General features: G+C 35.4%; 1 protein-coding gene across 2 annotated transcripts in view; it reads right to left on the bottom strand.

Annotated features, from left to right (window-relative positions):
- Positions 1-1,848: 1,848 nt before the first annotated feature.
- Positions 1,849-17,953, bottom strand: part of PIK3CA (phosphatidylinositol-4,5-bisphosphate 3-kinase catalytic subunit alpha) — a 71,626-nt gene continuing 55,521 nt past the window's right edge. For both annotated transcript variants that reach the window (XM_029939844.1, XM_029939845.1), the window contains exons 13-21: positions 17,577-17,680; positions 15,962-16,133; positions 13,063-13,169; positions 12,255-12,376; positions 11,403-11,481; positions 7,162-7,332; positions 6,487-6,604; positions 6,228-6,379; positions 1,849-5,439 (exon numbers count right to left, since the gene is read on the bottom strand). In XM_029939844.1, the coding sequence (XP_029795704.1) occupies positions 5,169-5,439; positions 6,228-6,379; positions 6,487-6,604; positions 7,162-7,332; positions 11,403-11,481; positions 12,255-12,376; positions 13,063-13,169; positions 15,962-16,133; positions 17,577-17,680 (1,296 nt within the window). In that variant the 3' untranslated portion in view covers positions 1,849-5,168. The remainder of the gene's footprint in view (positions 5,440-6,227; positions 6,380-6,486; positions 6,605-7,161; positions 7,333-11,402; positions 11,482-12,254; positions 12,377-13,062; positions 13,170-15,961; positions 16,134-17,576; positions 17,681-17,953) is intronic.

Here is a 17,953-nt window from a genome sequence, read left to right on the forward strand (position 1 = left end):
TTTCTTCCTCCTTGCTTACCTAGAAGGAGTAACAAAAATAAGAATCACCTAAAAATATACATGGCTCTTAGCATAACCACAAAATTATTGTAGTGACAGATTAAGGTTTCAGATAAGATTTAAGACTTAACTGGCTTACAAAATGCCTTAAAAAAAATCTTTCCATACTTACCAACATGAAGAATGGAGTCTACTGTTGGTAGTGAAAGTCAGTTACATAAACTACACTAAATGTACAGTGGACTGATCCACAGTCTCCCCCACCCCGCCCCCCAAGAGCCCCCCACCTCCCACTAAAACTCATATGTCGTTGTGTAAAAAGTCAGGAAATTTCCTTATGGCTCATAACTGTCACTTTATGCTAACTAGCACGGCTGTAATATTAACATGTCTGAAACTACGGAAAAGGAATGGCGCTTCATTGATTAAAAAATAAAGTGTGAAATCTTAATCAAGTGGAATACTTGGATGAAATAAGCTTATTTAAAAACTAACATCACTACTTGGGAAACTCCTAATAAATTCTAAACACTTCTGAGCTTTAGAACCTGATGTTTACACCTTTTATGGAAGATGCCTCTTGACTAGGGCTAGTGAGCAGTGTGTATGCAAATAGAAATCTGTGCAGATATAAATACACCAATTTCACTAATAATAAAGAAAACAGAAAACAGATAATTTCGAATGCCAAATTCAAGAACCTAGTACCATAAACCTTCTGGTGCTGTAGCCTTTTCCATGGCTGCAGTGATGATTAAATTTTAACCAAAATTTTTTCTTAATGTCTCCAATGCCATTAAAACAAGGCATGCCAACTCTGACTTTTTATAAACTACAGTGCTCTGGAAATTTCTGTAACATCAGAGCCTGAAGTACTGAATTATGACACATTTAATTTTTTTTTCTTATTAACCTCCTGAGGTAGAGTTACCAATCCAATTTTATCAGGACCATAATAGTTACCTTGAGCTAAACCCCGTAATCTTTTCAGAAAGTGAAAACAACTTTGTAAAGAAAAGAAAAAAGGCTTTCCAGGACATGGCACGTAAGATACATTTATAATTTTAATGTAATAATTAAAAAGTAAAAATGGTTTGTGTTTATATTTTAAAAAACAGCCCAGCTGTATTTCTCTTCACCAAGAATTGTTATCTGAGGATCCTGTCCATGCTTAGCTTTATATTTCAGCCCTCACAATCTCATCCTTGATGAAGAGTTATTTCCCTCGTGGTAAGCACAGTATACTCACAGCTTTCTGCCTTGTCTTTCGAAGGCCCTATCTAAGGCTTCCCTTAGAGGCGCCCCATCAGAGCAGGATGGGCATGAAGAATGTAATTCATTCAAACAGACTCCCCCTTGCTCTGCCCCCTCCTTCCACATTCTCCTCTTCTCAAAAACATCTGAAGTATGAAAGTTGTTTTTAGATAGTAGAAGCACCACAATCCATTAACACCGCACAGGGTCTGTTTAAACTGAAATATTTTAGTGATGTCTTGGACATCAAAATCGATTTCTAAGGTGGATTCTGAGTGCGTGGGTCCAGCCCAGGTCTGCAGTTTGTGTAGAAACAGAAACAAAAGGAAGTCAAAACATTCAGAAAAGGTTAACCTGCTGACTTTAGCAAGGGTTATTGGTCAGAATACGAATTAAATGGATTTATAAAATCATTAACAAATCCAAGTTTATGTGCTGTGAAATTTCCACGGTTCTTTTAAAATAGATAGGCTGCTCATAACTTTTTTATGATGCTAGATCACTCAATTTTCGATGGAAAAAGAATACAGATGGACTGTATTTTACGTATGTGAAAATCACCAATCCATTTAAAATAAAATCCAAGAGGGTATATACATTCTAATCAAGTCATTGATTATTTTCCTGATTAATAAGAACTACACTTTACACAAAATACTTTATCAGCAGCTGTTTTCATCAAAAAACCAATAGTCATAGTTTCACAGTTGAAAAAAATTACACATTAAAATATTTTACAATTCATTGTAATATTCACCAGGTTCCCATTTCCTAAAGGGCTTGTAATATAAAGCAGATTAGAAGGGAAAACCTCAAAGTTGATTACTTTGACACTGAGTTTTACAGAGGACACTAAGAACCACAAAAAGTTTAGGTTCTATCAGAAAATAGTGACCAAATTCCATTCTTCTTTAAAAAAATCCAATTAGAAACATCTTTTTTAAAAACCAAATTCTACAATATGATTAACAGATTTCAAATTAACAGCAGTCTAAAAATCTTCAAAATAAATGATTCTGTATAGCTGAGAGTATGATAAAAAGTTAAAACATGATTTTCAGCTTATATCTTACTAGAATATGTTTAAAATTAGGTTTTATTTCCTTTAGGTTCTTTAAACCTGCTTTTTTTTTCCCCCTCCAAAAGTCATTGAAGGAAATATTTCTCAAGTGACCAAATAAGACTGTTGAGTCAACAATTATACCATATTCAGTGACAAGGATGGTCGGCCACAGGAACTAACCAATTCATGGGGCGGGGGGGCGCGGGTGACCAGACACTGCCGTACCCGGAAACGGCTTGCCACTGACTGGACATCCTAGTCACCCATGTAGTATTCGATTCAGTTTTTGGTTCTTTGTCTTCTGAGCACTACCTGACCTTTTCTTCTTATTTTGAAAGTTGTTTGCTTAAACTCCGCTTGGATTTGTGTAAAATTTACTTTGTTTTTAGTGAAATCACTATAGAATCTTAATTCCATTCTTAGTAAAATTTGTCTCACTTCTTCAAGCAGAATTAACTTGGTTGTAATAACTATTGAAAATAAATGTAAATGATGAAATAAGCTGCGTGGCTTGTGTTTTGATGGTGGAGAGGCCCCAGGGGAAGGGGACTATCTGGGCTCATGTGAGAGATGCACAAATTATATACATTTTGTGCAAGGAAGCTCAAAGCTTTTTTGGCACTCGAGTAAAACAAGGTTCTCCGTTATATCTCCAGTTTCTACCATCAGAGTTCCAGATTGGTGCCATTTCACTGAGTTTTCTGTAATTAATCCCTGACATAGAAAAGACTGGGATGTTAGCATGTGTTAAGTGAATGTAAGTAAAAGGCACAAAATGTTGAAGAAGCCTCAGTAAGTTATGAAATCTCTATCTGCAAAAGAATCTATTTGGCCTCCTGTTTAAAATGGGAGTTTAAATTCTTAACTATACCAAGACAGTTTACAGGAGTAAGTTCCCCTAATCTTCAAATGTATTTTTCTTGTTGGCAATATTATGTACATGCTTTAGTGAAGTACCTAAAACTCCAATAATTAGGCCCTTTAAGGGTTCTAAAACAGCCAGATATTAAGAGTATTTGTATTAGAGTCCCTTGCTCACTATTCAAGACTTCTACTATAGGTAACTGATTTTATAAGTGAATTATCGTAAAAGTGATGCTGTTCTGCTAGAGTATATAATGTGCACTTTTCATGAAGTTACATTTTCCAATAATGCACCTACTCTAGACAACTGTCAGTAAATTATTGCACTTTTTCTGGTGTGGCCCCTGGACATTTGCTAAAGCTATTTCCTAGGGCATTAATCATTCATTTCAAATACTGAGTAAAATAACAGATTCTAGAGTGATGATTAGCATTAGCCCCTACATCTTGGGTTAACGTTTTCCAAAGTATTTAAGAATGTTATCCTGTACTCAAATGCAATTTAACAAAGTTGGAGAGTGAGCCCTAACTGCTTGGAAATGGGACATGATCTTAAAATGGTTTAAGGTCCTACTTTTATTATTGAGATATTGCATAACTAGCCTAAGAAGGTAAAAAGTTCATGGTTTCTATTCCCCCATATTATAAAGTATTATTCATAAGCATACCTCGGGAGAAGGGCTGAAGCAATCAGGAAGATAACGCTATATTGTGTCAATTTTGGTAACTAGTTTCATGATTGAGGCATTTTCAACTAATTATAAAAGAAGGTGGAAAATGGGGGATTCATATGAAAACAGAAATAAAAGGAAAGATGACGACCTTTAATCTGTTTTCTTATGTAGTTACACACTAGTCATTGGTATAAATGGAACAGTGCCTGAGCCTCACCCACAGCCCGAGAGAAAAGCTGACCATGCTGCTACGGACAATAAAAAATTTGGGGTGCAAAACAATGCATGACTATGGGACAGATCATGTAAATAAAGAATATATATTAATGATAGTTTCTATAATATAAATAGCCTTTAATAAAAAAAATAATCTTTTTAATAACATTAATACTCACTTCTATTTTCTGGAAACATGCATGAAAAATGTATTCAATTCAATTGCAAAAGGAGAAAAAAAATCAACCTAAGGTGAATACTGTACAATCCTGGGGCAGGAGCGCTTCCTGCCCCTTCTTTCTCCATGATGATTATTGTACTTTGTGGGAGCCCAGAATTTCCCTGGGAAATAAGAGTCAGATTCTTGTAAATACTGTTCAGGAAAAAAAAACACCCAAAAACACCACCTTATAACAGGTCTCATTTGTGGCTGCTTCCAAAACTTTGTAGATAAGACCCAAATCGTCAAAAGGTTTGATTTATTAAAAAGGAAAAGTCTCTGGTGAAATCTCAAGAGTGCCTTCCACCCCAAGCAGTTTTCTTCATTAAACAAGGAGTCAAAAAACCCACTTCAAACTATAAATTGAACAGCAATGGAAAAATAAGAAATCTTCATTATTTTCTAATCTTAATTAATGCAATTTAACATCAAACTTCAGTTTCCTTGAACCTAATGCAATGATAGACTTTGTTGTGTCCACAATTTCAAAACATAGAACATTTGCAAGACAAAAAAAGAACATCATTCTTTTTCCTTCTCCGTCATTTCTATATATTTTGGGGATTTTTTGTTTTCTTTTCTTTTTTAAAAAAAGATACAAACAATCTTCAAAGTTTACCTTTTTGGACTTAAGGCATAACATGAAACTGCGCATTATTCTAAAGCTTAATTTTGAAATGAACTAGTTTAGTGCTCTCAAACCCTGTTTGCGTTTACATTATTTAAATTATATAGTATTTTATTTCTGTTCTTGTGTAAATTCTAATGCTGTTCATGGATTGTGCAATTCCTATGCAATCAGTCTTTGCCTGTTGACAGTTATTAACAGTGCAGTATAGAATCCAGATAATGAGCTTTTGGTTTCTCAGTTATCATTTCAGTTCAAAGCATGCTGCTTAATTGTGTGGAAGATCCAATCCATTTTTGTTGTCCAGCCACCATGATGTGCATCATTCATTTGTTTCATGAAATATTCCAAAGCCTCTTGTTCAGTTTTATCTAAAGCTAGGGTCTTTCGAATGTATGCAATATCATCAAAAGACTGCAGTTCTGGCATTCCAGAGCCAAGCATCATTGAGAAAAGATTTATGAAGAGATTGGCATGCTGCCGAATAGCTAGATAAGCCTTGTAACACATCTCCTGAAACCTACAAGTAACAAGAACAATTCATCAGTACGGAGCAAATGGGGTTAAGACCTCCAGGCCTCTGCTCAAACGTCACGTCATTAGAGAGGCCTTCTTGGGCAAACCTATTAAAAACAGCATTTCTCTTCCCACTCCCTTTACCAACACTTTCTACCTCTTTACCCCACACTAGAATGTAAACTCTGTGACTTTATAAGGATTTGTTTACTGCGTTATCACCAGCACCTAGAATGATGCCTGGCAGATTAGCAGTTTACCAAGGATTTATTAAATGTATGAACTAGTTCATACCTTTAGGGTCTAGGCTAGGGACAGGATAGAGTTACAGATAAAATGAGATTTTGGAATTTAAAAGTACTTTAAGGTCTGAGATAGAATGATGATATACCAGAAGGTGGTAAGAAAAATTATGAATATACATGGCAATTATGGTTGACTGATTTCCTCAAATTGTATGGCTAAAAATTGTGGTCTTAAGCCATATACATTATTTGTCAGTATAGAGAAGGTGTAGTCCAATCATTTAAACAGCAGTAAATAAAAACTTTTAATATATTAAAAAGTTTAAGAACCACTTTCTTAGGCCTTAATTAACTAAATAAATCATTTCAGGCCTTAATTAATACATTGTTCCCTCCCTCCATTTTTCATAGCATTACACAATAAATAAACACACTAAAATATTCAGTTATGCCAAAATGTTAACATTAAGTTGCCTGAAAAGTATCACTTATTTTTGATAGAGCAGCGAGAATTCTGTACTTTGCACTTTTGGTTTCTTGAACTTACCTTTCAAATTCTCTTGTCTTTGTGCATTCTTGGGCTCCTTTACTAATCACTATTAAGAAATCTTGTGTCAAAACAAATGGCACACGCTCCCGCTTATAACCAAATTTTTTCTTCTTATGATCCAAAAAGTGTCCAAAATCTATATGAAATAGCTTTCAAAGATAAAGAATTATATTATAGCTTGACAAATGCAGAATACAGTGTCCCCAATTAATAAATTTAAGAATGCTAAAACATTTTAAAAAGAGAAAGCTATTACTTGTCCATCATCTTTAACCATGATGTTACTATTGTGACGATCTCCAATTCCCAGTATGAAGGTAGCGACACAATATCCTGCACACGAGCGTGTGAACAGGTCAATGGCTGCGTCATATCTACAAAGAAGAAACAGAGACTTTTTCAGCAGTGTGGGAACCTAGAGTAAAGCAGTCCGAACTGGGAAAGGACGGTTAGAGTCTCTAGTGAAGAATGAAACCAATCACTGACATTAAGAAGAGGAAGTAATTATGTCCTAAGATTTAAGACAGACATTTCTAGGTATCCTCTGACTAACGTGGAATTCTTACTATAGTGAAAAAATACTCAATATGACATGAAAAAATATTTTTTCTAAGCATTTCAACAATGACCTTGAAGTATATTTTGAAATGTTCAATGATGGTTTTTTTTTTAAAAAAAAAGAATAAGCAATAAGAAAAACACATTTTAGACACCTAAAACTGGATGTATAATGTTGGGTATGTGGGATTTCACCAAAATTCAATTCTGATCATTCAAACACAAAATCTCAAATATTTCAAAAGCTGAGCATAGTTTTTTCCAAAGTAAGTACAAATGTCTTCTTTGGTCTCAGAGAAACGTATACCACAATTAAAAGCCTTGTCTAACAGAAAATTAGATGAACACAAGAAGACAAGAATAATGAACTCACATCTCTCCTTTGTTCTTGTCTTTGAGCCACTGGTGTAGTGTGTGGCTGTTGAACTGCAGTGCGCCTTTCAGGCCACCTTTGCACTGAATCTGCATAATAGTGTGAGAATTTCTCACCACCTCAATAAGTCCCACACAGTCACCGATTGACAGACAACCATAAGGTAACATTCTGAAAAAGGATCAAGACATTTGCAATTAAATGATGGTATTTTATTTTTTATTTTATATTTTTTTGTTTTTTATTTATTTTTGAGAGACAGAGAGAGATAGCACAAGCAGGGGAGGGTCAGAGAGAGAGGGAGACACAGAATCAGAAGCAGGCTCCAGGCTCTGAGCTGTCAGCACAGAGCCCAATGCAGGGCTCAAACCCATGAACCGTGAGATCATGATCTGAGCCGAAGCCAGACGCTCAACTGACTGAGCCACCCAGGTGCCCCAATGATGGCATTTTAAAATAGCAAATATTTTAGTAGGTTAATACAGGAATATTCTTTTTTGCAAATTTGTCATGATCTTCACTCCTTTAATTTTAATTTTTTTATTACATGACAGACATTCCTAGAAAAATCCTCAAAATTATCTGCCATCATTTGTTATAACCTTCAAATGAGAAAGCATTTAATTATGTAAGAGAAAAGAATTAAGAAAATTGCTGTGGCAATTAAAATTGTATAAATATTTATGACTTAAAATTTTTCTTTTTAACATTTATTTATCATTGAGAGACAGGGAGAGACAGAGCATGATTATGGGAAGGGCAGAGAGAGGGGGAGACACAGAATCTGAGGCAGGCTCCAGGCTCCGAGTTGTCAGCACAGAGCCCAACATGGGGCTCGAACTCATAGACCATGAGATCATGACCTTAGCCGGAGTCGGAGGCTCAACCCACTGAGCCACGCAGGCTTTAAAAATATGGGTGAATTTCAATTTGTTTAAATCTAAATCTGACATCTAAATAACACTTTAAGGCAGAGTTCTCAAATATTTGGTCACAGGACTCCTTTGTACTCTTAAAAATTACCAAATTTTTAGATCCAAAAGAGTTTTTATTTACGTGGGTTATATCTACTGATGTTAGAAATTAAAGAGAGAAAATAAAAAAAGTAGTAATTCATCTAAAAATAACAAACTATTCTGCAGTAATACAAATACTATCTGTGATGAAAGAACATTATATTAAAAAATTCTTATAAGAGTAGTGATATATTCCCATATCTTCAAAGTCCTTTAAGGTCTGGTTCCACAGCACTGGGCTGGATGCTCAAATATTCTTCTGTATTCAGTCTAATGCAGTGTTTTAATGGAAGCATATGGCCTTGTACCATTATGTAGGTAGAAAAAAGAGGAGTATTGTAATAGCTTTTTCAGGTAACTGTAGATATTTTTCTTTGATACTATTCTAAAACTTGACAAGAAGTTGTTTCTCAAGTTGCGGTATGGAAGATGAAACCATCTTATTAAACTCTTCACATTCAGTTACATTAAAATCCATTTGTCTATCTTGGCTCTGAATGGAACTTTTACCCATATGTGACTTTATTACATGTTGCTTTGGTCACTTGGAAGATACTAGTTCACCGAGTTATGAAGATCTTTCAAATGCTGATACTTTTCATTATACCAACTAAAAAACCCACAACTGTTAATAATACCACTGATCTAATCAGTAAAGTCTTTACTTTGAGGAAGCTGTTCTGTTTATGGTGGTACGCAGACGTTTTTCAAAATTCTGGGTTTTTTTGCTTGAGAGCTCAAATTTGATCTTTGACAACAAATACTGTCAAAGTATTGTTCACCTTGAAGAGATAGACTCGTATCAGTTCATTTTCAAGAAAATGTCTGCCAAATACCCAAGTCTCAATAACCAAAACTTATTAGTTATTCTTCAAGTAAAAATGGTGTTTCATGAAAAAAAAAGCAGCTAGTTCAACTTACAACTCAAATAACCCACAAATGCTTTTTCTTGATAAAACCATACTTGGATACACAGCAGAAATGCTGTATGGATTCCTCCCTTCATCACATGGTATTAAAAAGGACATATAGTCAAGGGAGATAGAGGAGGAGTTAAAGAGACAATGAAAAAAACACCATTTGGCACATAAGTGCCGAAAGGTATGTTTTTCCTGCTCTGTTGTTCTCATACACTACTGGCAAATCTTCCGTCTTTTTTTTAAACTTAAGTTCCTAAAAGATTACAGTCCACACTTATTTTCATTTTCTCTGTTCCATGTAGCATAACTTCTATACCTACTACTCTACTGACCCAATTCTTCTTACAGTTAGCCATGAATCATCAAATACAAGGACTTTTTCATAGTCCTTATTATGCTCATACATCCCCTCAAGCACCTGATACAACAAACTGTGACTCTCTCCCCACTTTTGGATTCTGTGAATTACAAACTCTGGTCGACCTATCCCTTTGACCATTTCTTTTCCGGAAGCTGCTTTCTACCTGCTCTGGTAAATATAGGGATTTCTTAAGGTTGCACTCTGCTCATTCTCTCTTTACATTTTAATTTTATTACTGTTGAACATACTCGTAGTTTAAAGAGTCATATAGTTCTATAAGGCTTGTTATGAATAAAAAAAAAAAGAGAATCCAAGTTTTGTCAAGAACAAAAACTATGACTTTGCTTAAATTTATATTTTATTTAAAATTAAACTTTAAAAATTTTTACTCAAATTACTTGAGTTAAAGAAATTTAGAAAAAAAAATTTTAATATTTATTTTTGAGAACAGAGGGAGAGCAGGAGCAGGGAAGGGTCAGAAAGAGAGAGAGAGAGAAGGAGACACAGAATCCAAAGCAGGCTCCAAGCTCTGACCTGTCAGCACAGAGTGCGATGCGGGGCTTGAACTCATGAACTGCAAGATTATGCCCTGAGCCAAAGGTGGACTCTTAAGTGACTAAGCCACCCAGGTGCCCCTAGAAAATATTTTAAAACTTAAAAACTTTTGGAAGATCCAACTTACTTTCTAATGATCTAGCTTAACTTTAGGTGCTTTTTTAGCACAGTCATTAATTTACAATTAAATATTGTAATTACCAGAGTTATAGTTAAATTCTCTACTCTGTCTAGTTTTGCATTCTCTCTTTTGCTCTCCCTGGGAGCAGTGGTAGTAATGGCATGTGTGTCTCTCAGATACAGAAAATTACAGCAAAAGAGGAAACTTGATTCCCATAACATTAATTGTTTTTAGAAAGTAGAAGGGATTAAGTAAAGAATCAGGAATTAAAAATTTGAAGATGATGACTCAATTTTGTACTTCAGCAAATTCCTTATGTGTCTGTTTTTCTTCTGCAATAAGAAGGTTCTACTACATGTCACTGATACATTTTTATATAGTAGCTACCCTCCATCTTTTAAAGGCATAAAAACAAAGCCCTAATGTACTCTGCTGTTGCGGCTCCTATGCCCACTTGAGCAGACATTTTTCTTTTGGAGAGAGTGGCCTTTCCTGGAATGACTCTAGATTTGCAAAGAGATGAGAAAGAGAAGGAAACACCATGAAAAAATAAATGACAAGGACAAGATGAAGCATGACAGAAAAGAGATGATACTGCTAACTGGAGAAGGTTGGGCAGAAACCAACAGACTGGCAAAAGCTTTCTTGTTTTTAAGTTTATTTATTTCTCCTGCGAGAGACAAAGACTCTGTGGGAGCTGGGGAAGGGTAGGGAGAGAGGGAGATGGAGCATCCCAAGCAGGCTCCACACTGTCAGCATGGAGTCCGATCTCACGAAACTGTGAGACCATGACCTGAGCCGAAACCAAGAGTCGGAGGCTCCCCGGATGGCAAAAGCTTTAAGATGAGTTCTTTTAGTTCTTTTCATAAACTTTGCTGTTAAATGGATTCAAGATTAGAGGCTTTATAACGTTTTAAAATTAGAAAGTTTTTATTATGAAAGAAACTTTTTTAAACCTTTTAACTTCTGAATGAAAATACGGGGCTTTTGCATCTTCTATTGTCATGTCCTAAACAGTAACACTCCAGACGCAGCTGCAGAGTCTTTACCGGCTTATTAGACAGAGAGAGCTCTTCTTACTTACCTGAATCTCTGAGCTACTCTACGGCAAGGAAGAGGAAGACACACGAAGCAATCACCAAGTGTTAATTACTACTCCATATGTTTCCTTACAGATATATGTCCCTTTATGCTTTGTAACTGATATTTACTAAGTTTACTTTCTCAGGATAACTTTTAACACACATGTTGCCTTACTCATTACATACCGAAGATCAAGACCTTGATTTTGCCAAATATTTTCCATAATGCGAATGATCTGCAGTGTTAGCATATCTTGCCGTAAATCTGCAATTCAGATAATAGGTATACCATCACTTAATGCTATAAATGCAAATTTGGATGTCATGTTATGCTGCTTTCAAACAGAAAATAAATGCAGCTATATTTACTTGTCAATTATAAGGAAGCAGTATTTTGATTCTTTAACCCACTTCTAAAGTATCTGCATAAACCCATCTGTATAACAATATAAGCTAGTATGTATTTCACAGAAGTTTTAAACTAAAGTATTTAAAGTACTTTTTTTCTGAATCCTTAAATTTGAATTTGTTTACATTAAAATATTGGGGTTAATAGAATCCAGTGCTGAAATGTCATTCTCAAAGGAAACCCATAAAAAATCCTTCCATTACTCCCACAAGCAGCCTGTTTTCCAAGTACGTTAGGACCTTCTTTTATATGATTTCTTAGCAGACTACACTTTTCTTTAATATCTCTCTTCTCCCTGCAAGACTGTAAACATTAAGAGGGCAGAGATTCTGTTTTATTTTTACAATTTGATGGCCTAGCACATCAGATATTTATGGAATGAATGGATACTCACAGCTAAGCAAATAGAAAGTTATTTCATGCCTTTTGATTCTCAATTTAGTATTTCTTTTCTTTTTAATAATTATATATACATGTTCTAAAGGTTAAGGCATCTGTTTAATATTATGTATTTTAACCACATGCATATTCCTTAAATGGCTTTCAATAATCTTCATGGTTCATAAATATCCTGTGTATAAAAAGATAGCTAAATTCATGCATCATAAGTTCATTAATACTCTTCTTACCATCCCCATTTTTAAAGATGATCTCATTGTTCTGAAAGAGTAACTCTGACATGATGTCTGGGTTCTCCCAATTCAACCACAGTGGCCTTTTTGCAGAGGACATAATTCGACACTCTTCAAGCCTTTAAAACAGTTAAAAACTTTACCAGGTACCTTACATTTTTAATTCTTTTTACTCTCAAATTTATTTTAAAATACACAGTATAGTTTTTGAAGTGTTATAAAAACATAAAACCTTCTCCTCACTTCCATTTATGAATTCATTTCTAAGAGGAGTATAAAGAAAAATATTATATTTAAAAATGTCTTATATAACAGCATATGAATTTTCAATATAGGGACATGATAGTTTTACATATATGACATTTCTTTTATTATTTTTTTAATGTTTATTTTTCAGAGAGAAAGAAAGAGTGGGGGAGGGGCAGAGAGAGAGGGAGACACTGAATCCAAAGCAGGCTCCAGGCTCTGAGCTGTCAACACAGAGCCTGATATGGGGCTGAAATTCATAAGCCAGGTGCCCCCAAATACCACAGTTCATTTCTGTATTGTATGAAACCAGAAATTCTGGCCAGAGAAAGTTTTAAACTCTACTATTAAAGTAATAAAAACTCATTCTGACTAAATGCAGTTCTGAACTTAAGAAAACTGAACAACTGTTATTTTGCAGGGTAGGATAATAGGAGAGGGAAGCATATATATAACTGTACATTCTAATTATAATGGACATTTTAACTTTTCTCCAGATTTTCTCCAGAAAGGATACTGGTTTAAGCATATGAATAAAACTTCCAATAAGGAATGTTACCTGAGATTTCCTAGTTGATGAGCAGGATTTAGAGGAGACAGAAAGCCCTGTAGAGCATCCATGAAATCTGGTCTCCGCATTTGCTCAACTAAAAACTTCATCTGTACCTGACAAATGAGCACAATCATGGTTAGACGTCATAAAAGGTAAAGCTATATATATGCTGGAAGCTCAGTCCTGTACAGCCCGTGAATCCACGTCCTGTATTCTGACTGGCAGGGTTTCCATCACACAGAGCAACACAACTCAGGCAGAGGCAGGAGGGGCAGCACCGGGCACTCCCCTGTGACCGCTCGGCCTGCTGACACAGACATGTTTTGCCTCTGGAGCAGGGCTTGGTCGACTAAGGCAGTTTTTGTAAATCAAATTGCATGGGATATAGCCATGCTAGTATATTTAGAGACTGGCTGCTTCCACACTAGAACAGCAGAATTGAGTAGTTACAACAGAGACTGCATGGCCTGTAAAGTCTAAAATACTTACTATCTGGCCTTTCAAGAAAGAGTTTGCTGATCTTTGTTCTAGAGGAAAAACTACGGAGACATCGTGTTAGCTTAGTAGCTTTACTTTGAAGCTTTGCAGAAAACACCATATTCATTTCTCTCTGTTGAGTAAAAAAGGTCTAGTGAAGCTAAAAGAAACTGTTTAAAACATGTTACACTGAGTCTCACACTACACTCAGGTTCCAGTATATATGTAAAAACATCTCTTTTTAATGAATTTTTTAAAAAGATTATTTTATTTTGAAAGAGAGTGTGAGTAGGAGGAAAGGGGCAGAGGGAGGGAGGGAGGGAGAGGGAGAGGGAGAGGGAGAGGGAGAGGGAGAGGGAGAGGGAGAGGGAGAGGGAGAGAGAGAGAGAGAGAGAGAGAGAGAGAGAGAGAGAGAGAGAGAGAATCTCCAGTAGGCTCTACACTTAGCAGGGAGCCTGGCATGGGGCTCAATCTCATGACCCTGAAATCCTGACAGGAGCCAAAATCAAGAACTGGACACTTAACCAACTAAGCAACCCAGGTACCACTCTTTTTAATCAATTGAAAAGAGCCCAGACTGCTGAGCTATATAGCATGCAGTAACTGCCGTTTTATGTTAGGAAATCTTCATCTATCAAAAATATAAAAGGTAAGTGGGGGACAGAAGATGTTAGGAGCTAAGGAATTAATAATAAATTAATTTTCATGCTGTAATTTTAGTAACAAAGCTTTTCTTTTTCTTTTTCTTTCTCACTATGGATAAGTGAGTAGCTAGAAAATGTAGTTATCACTGGCTAGGGCAGCTCTTGCTCCTGTAAAGGCATTTCTTTTTCTAGCACCATCAACTCTAATGTTAGCACACTGCTTCCTATGCTTTATCATGGTTATGATAAAACATAACACCAAAGAAACGCTTTTGTTCCTAAGCATTCTTAGTTCCCTATCACAATCCCATTTAAGCCAACAGTAATGTAATGACTTTCACGGTCCTAATTAATCCACTGTATCAGAGTCAACCTGTGATAGTAAGCTATGAAAATTCCAGCTTAAAGAAACCCTTGTATTTGCAAATTTATTGAGTTTCTTTTTTTCTTACCTCAGTTACAATATAAATGTAATAATTTTATTCTTTCAAAGCAGCCTGGTCTATTCTTGCTGATTTCCAGCATCAGAAACAGTACAATTGTTTTCTAATAACCTTTACCTGAACTTACATTTTACGAGTTCAGTAAAAACCAACTCAGTCACATGCTCTATGACATTTAGATTAATACAGTAACTTAAAAAAAATTTTTTTTTCATGCAATATTAAGGTATTGGGAAAATTCATTCAGTATTGCTAATTTATATCCTTGTGCTTGGGAACTCACCAATATACTGGGATTTTTTTTTTTCCATTTCATTAGAGATGAGGAATGATCTCACTTTTTACTATATGATGTGGTAGATTGAATAAAGGACAGAGAGGAGGAAAAGGTCATCAGAAGTCTTTACATTTCATGTTCCTCAGTTACACTAAGCTAGACTGCAGATGACAAGTGTGTGATAATGCTCACCACGTGACTGAGAGTCCATCTTATTTTATTTATTTATTTTTTTACTTCAGATAGAGGGAGAGATACAGAGCACATGAGCAGGGGAAGGGCAGAGAGAGAATCCCAAGCAAGCTCCATGCTCAGTGCACAACCCACTGTGAGATCACGACAGTGAGATCATGACCTGGGCTGAAACCAAGAGTTGGGAGCTCAACCGACTGAGCCAGCTAGGCACCCCTAAGTCCATTAATAAATTCTTTTTTTGAGAGCAAGGGAGAGAGACAGAGTGCAAGCAGAAGAAGGGAAGAGAGAGAGCGAGAAACAGAATCTGAACAGGATCCAGGCTCTGAGTTATCAGCACAGAGCCTGATGCCAGGCTTGAACCCACAAACTGAGATCATGACCTGAGCCAAAGATGGATGCTCAACCAACTGAACCGCCCAGGCACCCCACCTCAGAGTCCATTTTAAACTTAGGAATGTACCAATTAATTTCTTTACACTTATTTTCAAGGTCATTACTAAAAACTAATAAATGATACAAGGAAAAAGTCATTTTGAAGTTAGGGCGATATAAAAGAGAAGGAAGGGAAAGAAGAGAGAACATTTATTTGAGCACCTTTGTGTTCTAGGGACTGAGACGTGAGCTTCAGTGTATCTCACGTAACTTAATGCTCACAACTATGCTACAAAGAAAGTATCATTACCATTTATAAATAAGGAAAACCGATCCATAATGTGTCTAACATTACACAGCTGAGAGGCGGTGGAACTTGGATCCAAATCATGATATGCTTGATTCTAATGTCCACAATCTGCATCTACATCAGACTCTCAAATTACCCTGCCCCACTGCAATGAAGAATCTCAAAAACCATCTGAAGAGTCACATACCTTTTGTGTTTCATCCTTCTTCTCTTGCTTGAGAATGTCAGTTAAGTTAATGAGCTTTTCCATAGCCTCAACTTGCCTATTTAGGTGCTTCAAATACATCCCACATGCACGACAATAGGACTCCAAAAGCAGGCCAAACCTTTGACTAACTGTTTTATTGTGCATCTCAGATCTAAAAGAACAGTGTAAAATTAAAAAAAAACCAACAACCCATGTATACACACCCATCCACACACAAACACATGTGTGCACACGTAGATACGTACTCATTATATATAGGGTCCTTTAGAAATTTTTTTAATGTTTATTTACTTATTAAAATTTTTTAATGTTTATTTTTGAGAGAAGGAGTGCACGCACAAGTGGGGGAGGGGAAGAGACAGAGGGAGACCCAGAGTCTGAAGCAAGTTCCAGGCTTGCTGTGAGCACAGAGCCTGATGTGGGGTTCAAACCCACAAACCACAAGATCATGACCAAAGTTGAACGCTTAACAGACTGAGCCACCCAATTGCCCTTAGGTGGTCTTAAATAAGTATATATATATATATAAACATTTTTAAGAAAATAAGAAAACTCATTTCTGAAATCCAATAAATGTTATAGTCAATAACATTTAATGTTATTGACATTAACAATATAATGTTTCAAAACCTATCGTTTGGAAGCAAAAATAATTAAGAGTTTAAGATAGTTCCTGGAATTGTAGATTTAATAAACTAGATTTTAGGCTTATTTCAACTACTTTTCATTTACTAATATCAGCACAAGATCTATTCACTATATAGAACAAACTGATGGCTCCCAGAGAGAAGGTGGGTCAGACAGACAGGGAGTAAGGAGAGCGCTGGCTGTGATGAGCACCCAGTGTTGTCTGGAAGCGTTTAACCCCCATACTGTACACACCGTACACCTGAAACTGACACACGCTGCCTGTTAACGGAAACTTAAATTATACATATATATATGAAAATAAGTACATTAGGCACAAAAGTAATAAAATGAATTAGGGAGGGAGTGCCCTTTTTCTAGACTGTCTTTGAATTTAAGTTATTTTAAACCCAACTTCAAGATTCCACCTTTGATTTATTTAAACATTAAAAAAATATCAAATTAATTATAAAAATATCAAGTTAATTTTAAATCTTTCTAAATTTACAAAACAGTATATGAACTGTGATTTTACTTTGAGTATTAGATAAATCATATTCTACAAAATACTTTTTATTCTTAATTAGCTTGTTTTCTAGTAAGAAACTTGGGATTTTTATCATTATTGTTCTAAATTCCAAAGTAGGACTTTTTTGGGGGGGTATTTTTATCCACATGTACAATGAAACCAACTGGAATATTAAACAATGTTAATCTAGCAAATTTTGCTTTGCTTAAAGAAAAATCTAAGTCTTTAAAAATATTTCAGCTCTAATTTCTGTATAAAATTCAGTTTTGAAGCTTATTGCTTATTTAAAAATTTGAGGGGAAGCTTACAATATACTTTCATTATGGAAAACTCTTCCAGACAAGCAAAAACAACAGATTATAAGTAATAAATATTTATAAGTCTATTATGAAAGTAATATATATCTAAAGAATTTAATGGGAAAACAGTGTGACTTACTTTAAATGCCAAAAGAAAAAGTGCCCAATCCTTTGATTAGTCAATGCTTTCTTGAGTAAGAATCTCACAAGCAGGTTATCCAAATACTGTTCATATTTTAGGACCTATGTGATAAAAACAACTTTGCATTATTAATCAGGGTCAGTTTTTGCATGGCTGGATTTAAAGATAATTTATTTATTTATTATTATTATTATTTTAAATGTTTATTTTTGAGAGAGAGAGAGTGTGAACAAGGGAAGGGCAGAGAGAGGGAGACACAGAATCTGAAACAGGCTCCAGGCTCTGAGCCATCAGCACAAAGACTGATGCGGGGTTCGAACCTACGAACTGCAAGATCATGACCTGAGTTGTAGTCGGACTCTTAACTGACTGAG

Source organism: Suricata suricatta, chromosome 5 (genome assembly GCF_006229205.1).
Source record: "Suricata suricatta isolate VVHF042 chromosome 5, meerkat_22Aug2017_6uvM2_HiC, whole genome shotgun sequence".
Taxonomy (NCBI): Eukaryota; Metazoa; Chordata; class Mammalia; order Carnivora; family Herpestidae; genus Suricata; species Suricata suricatta.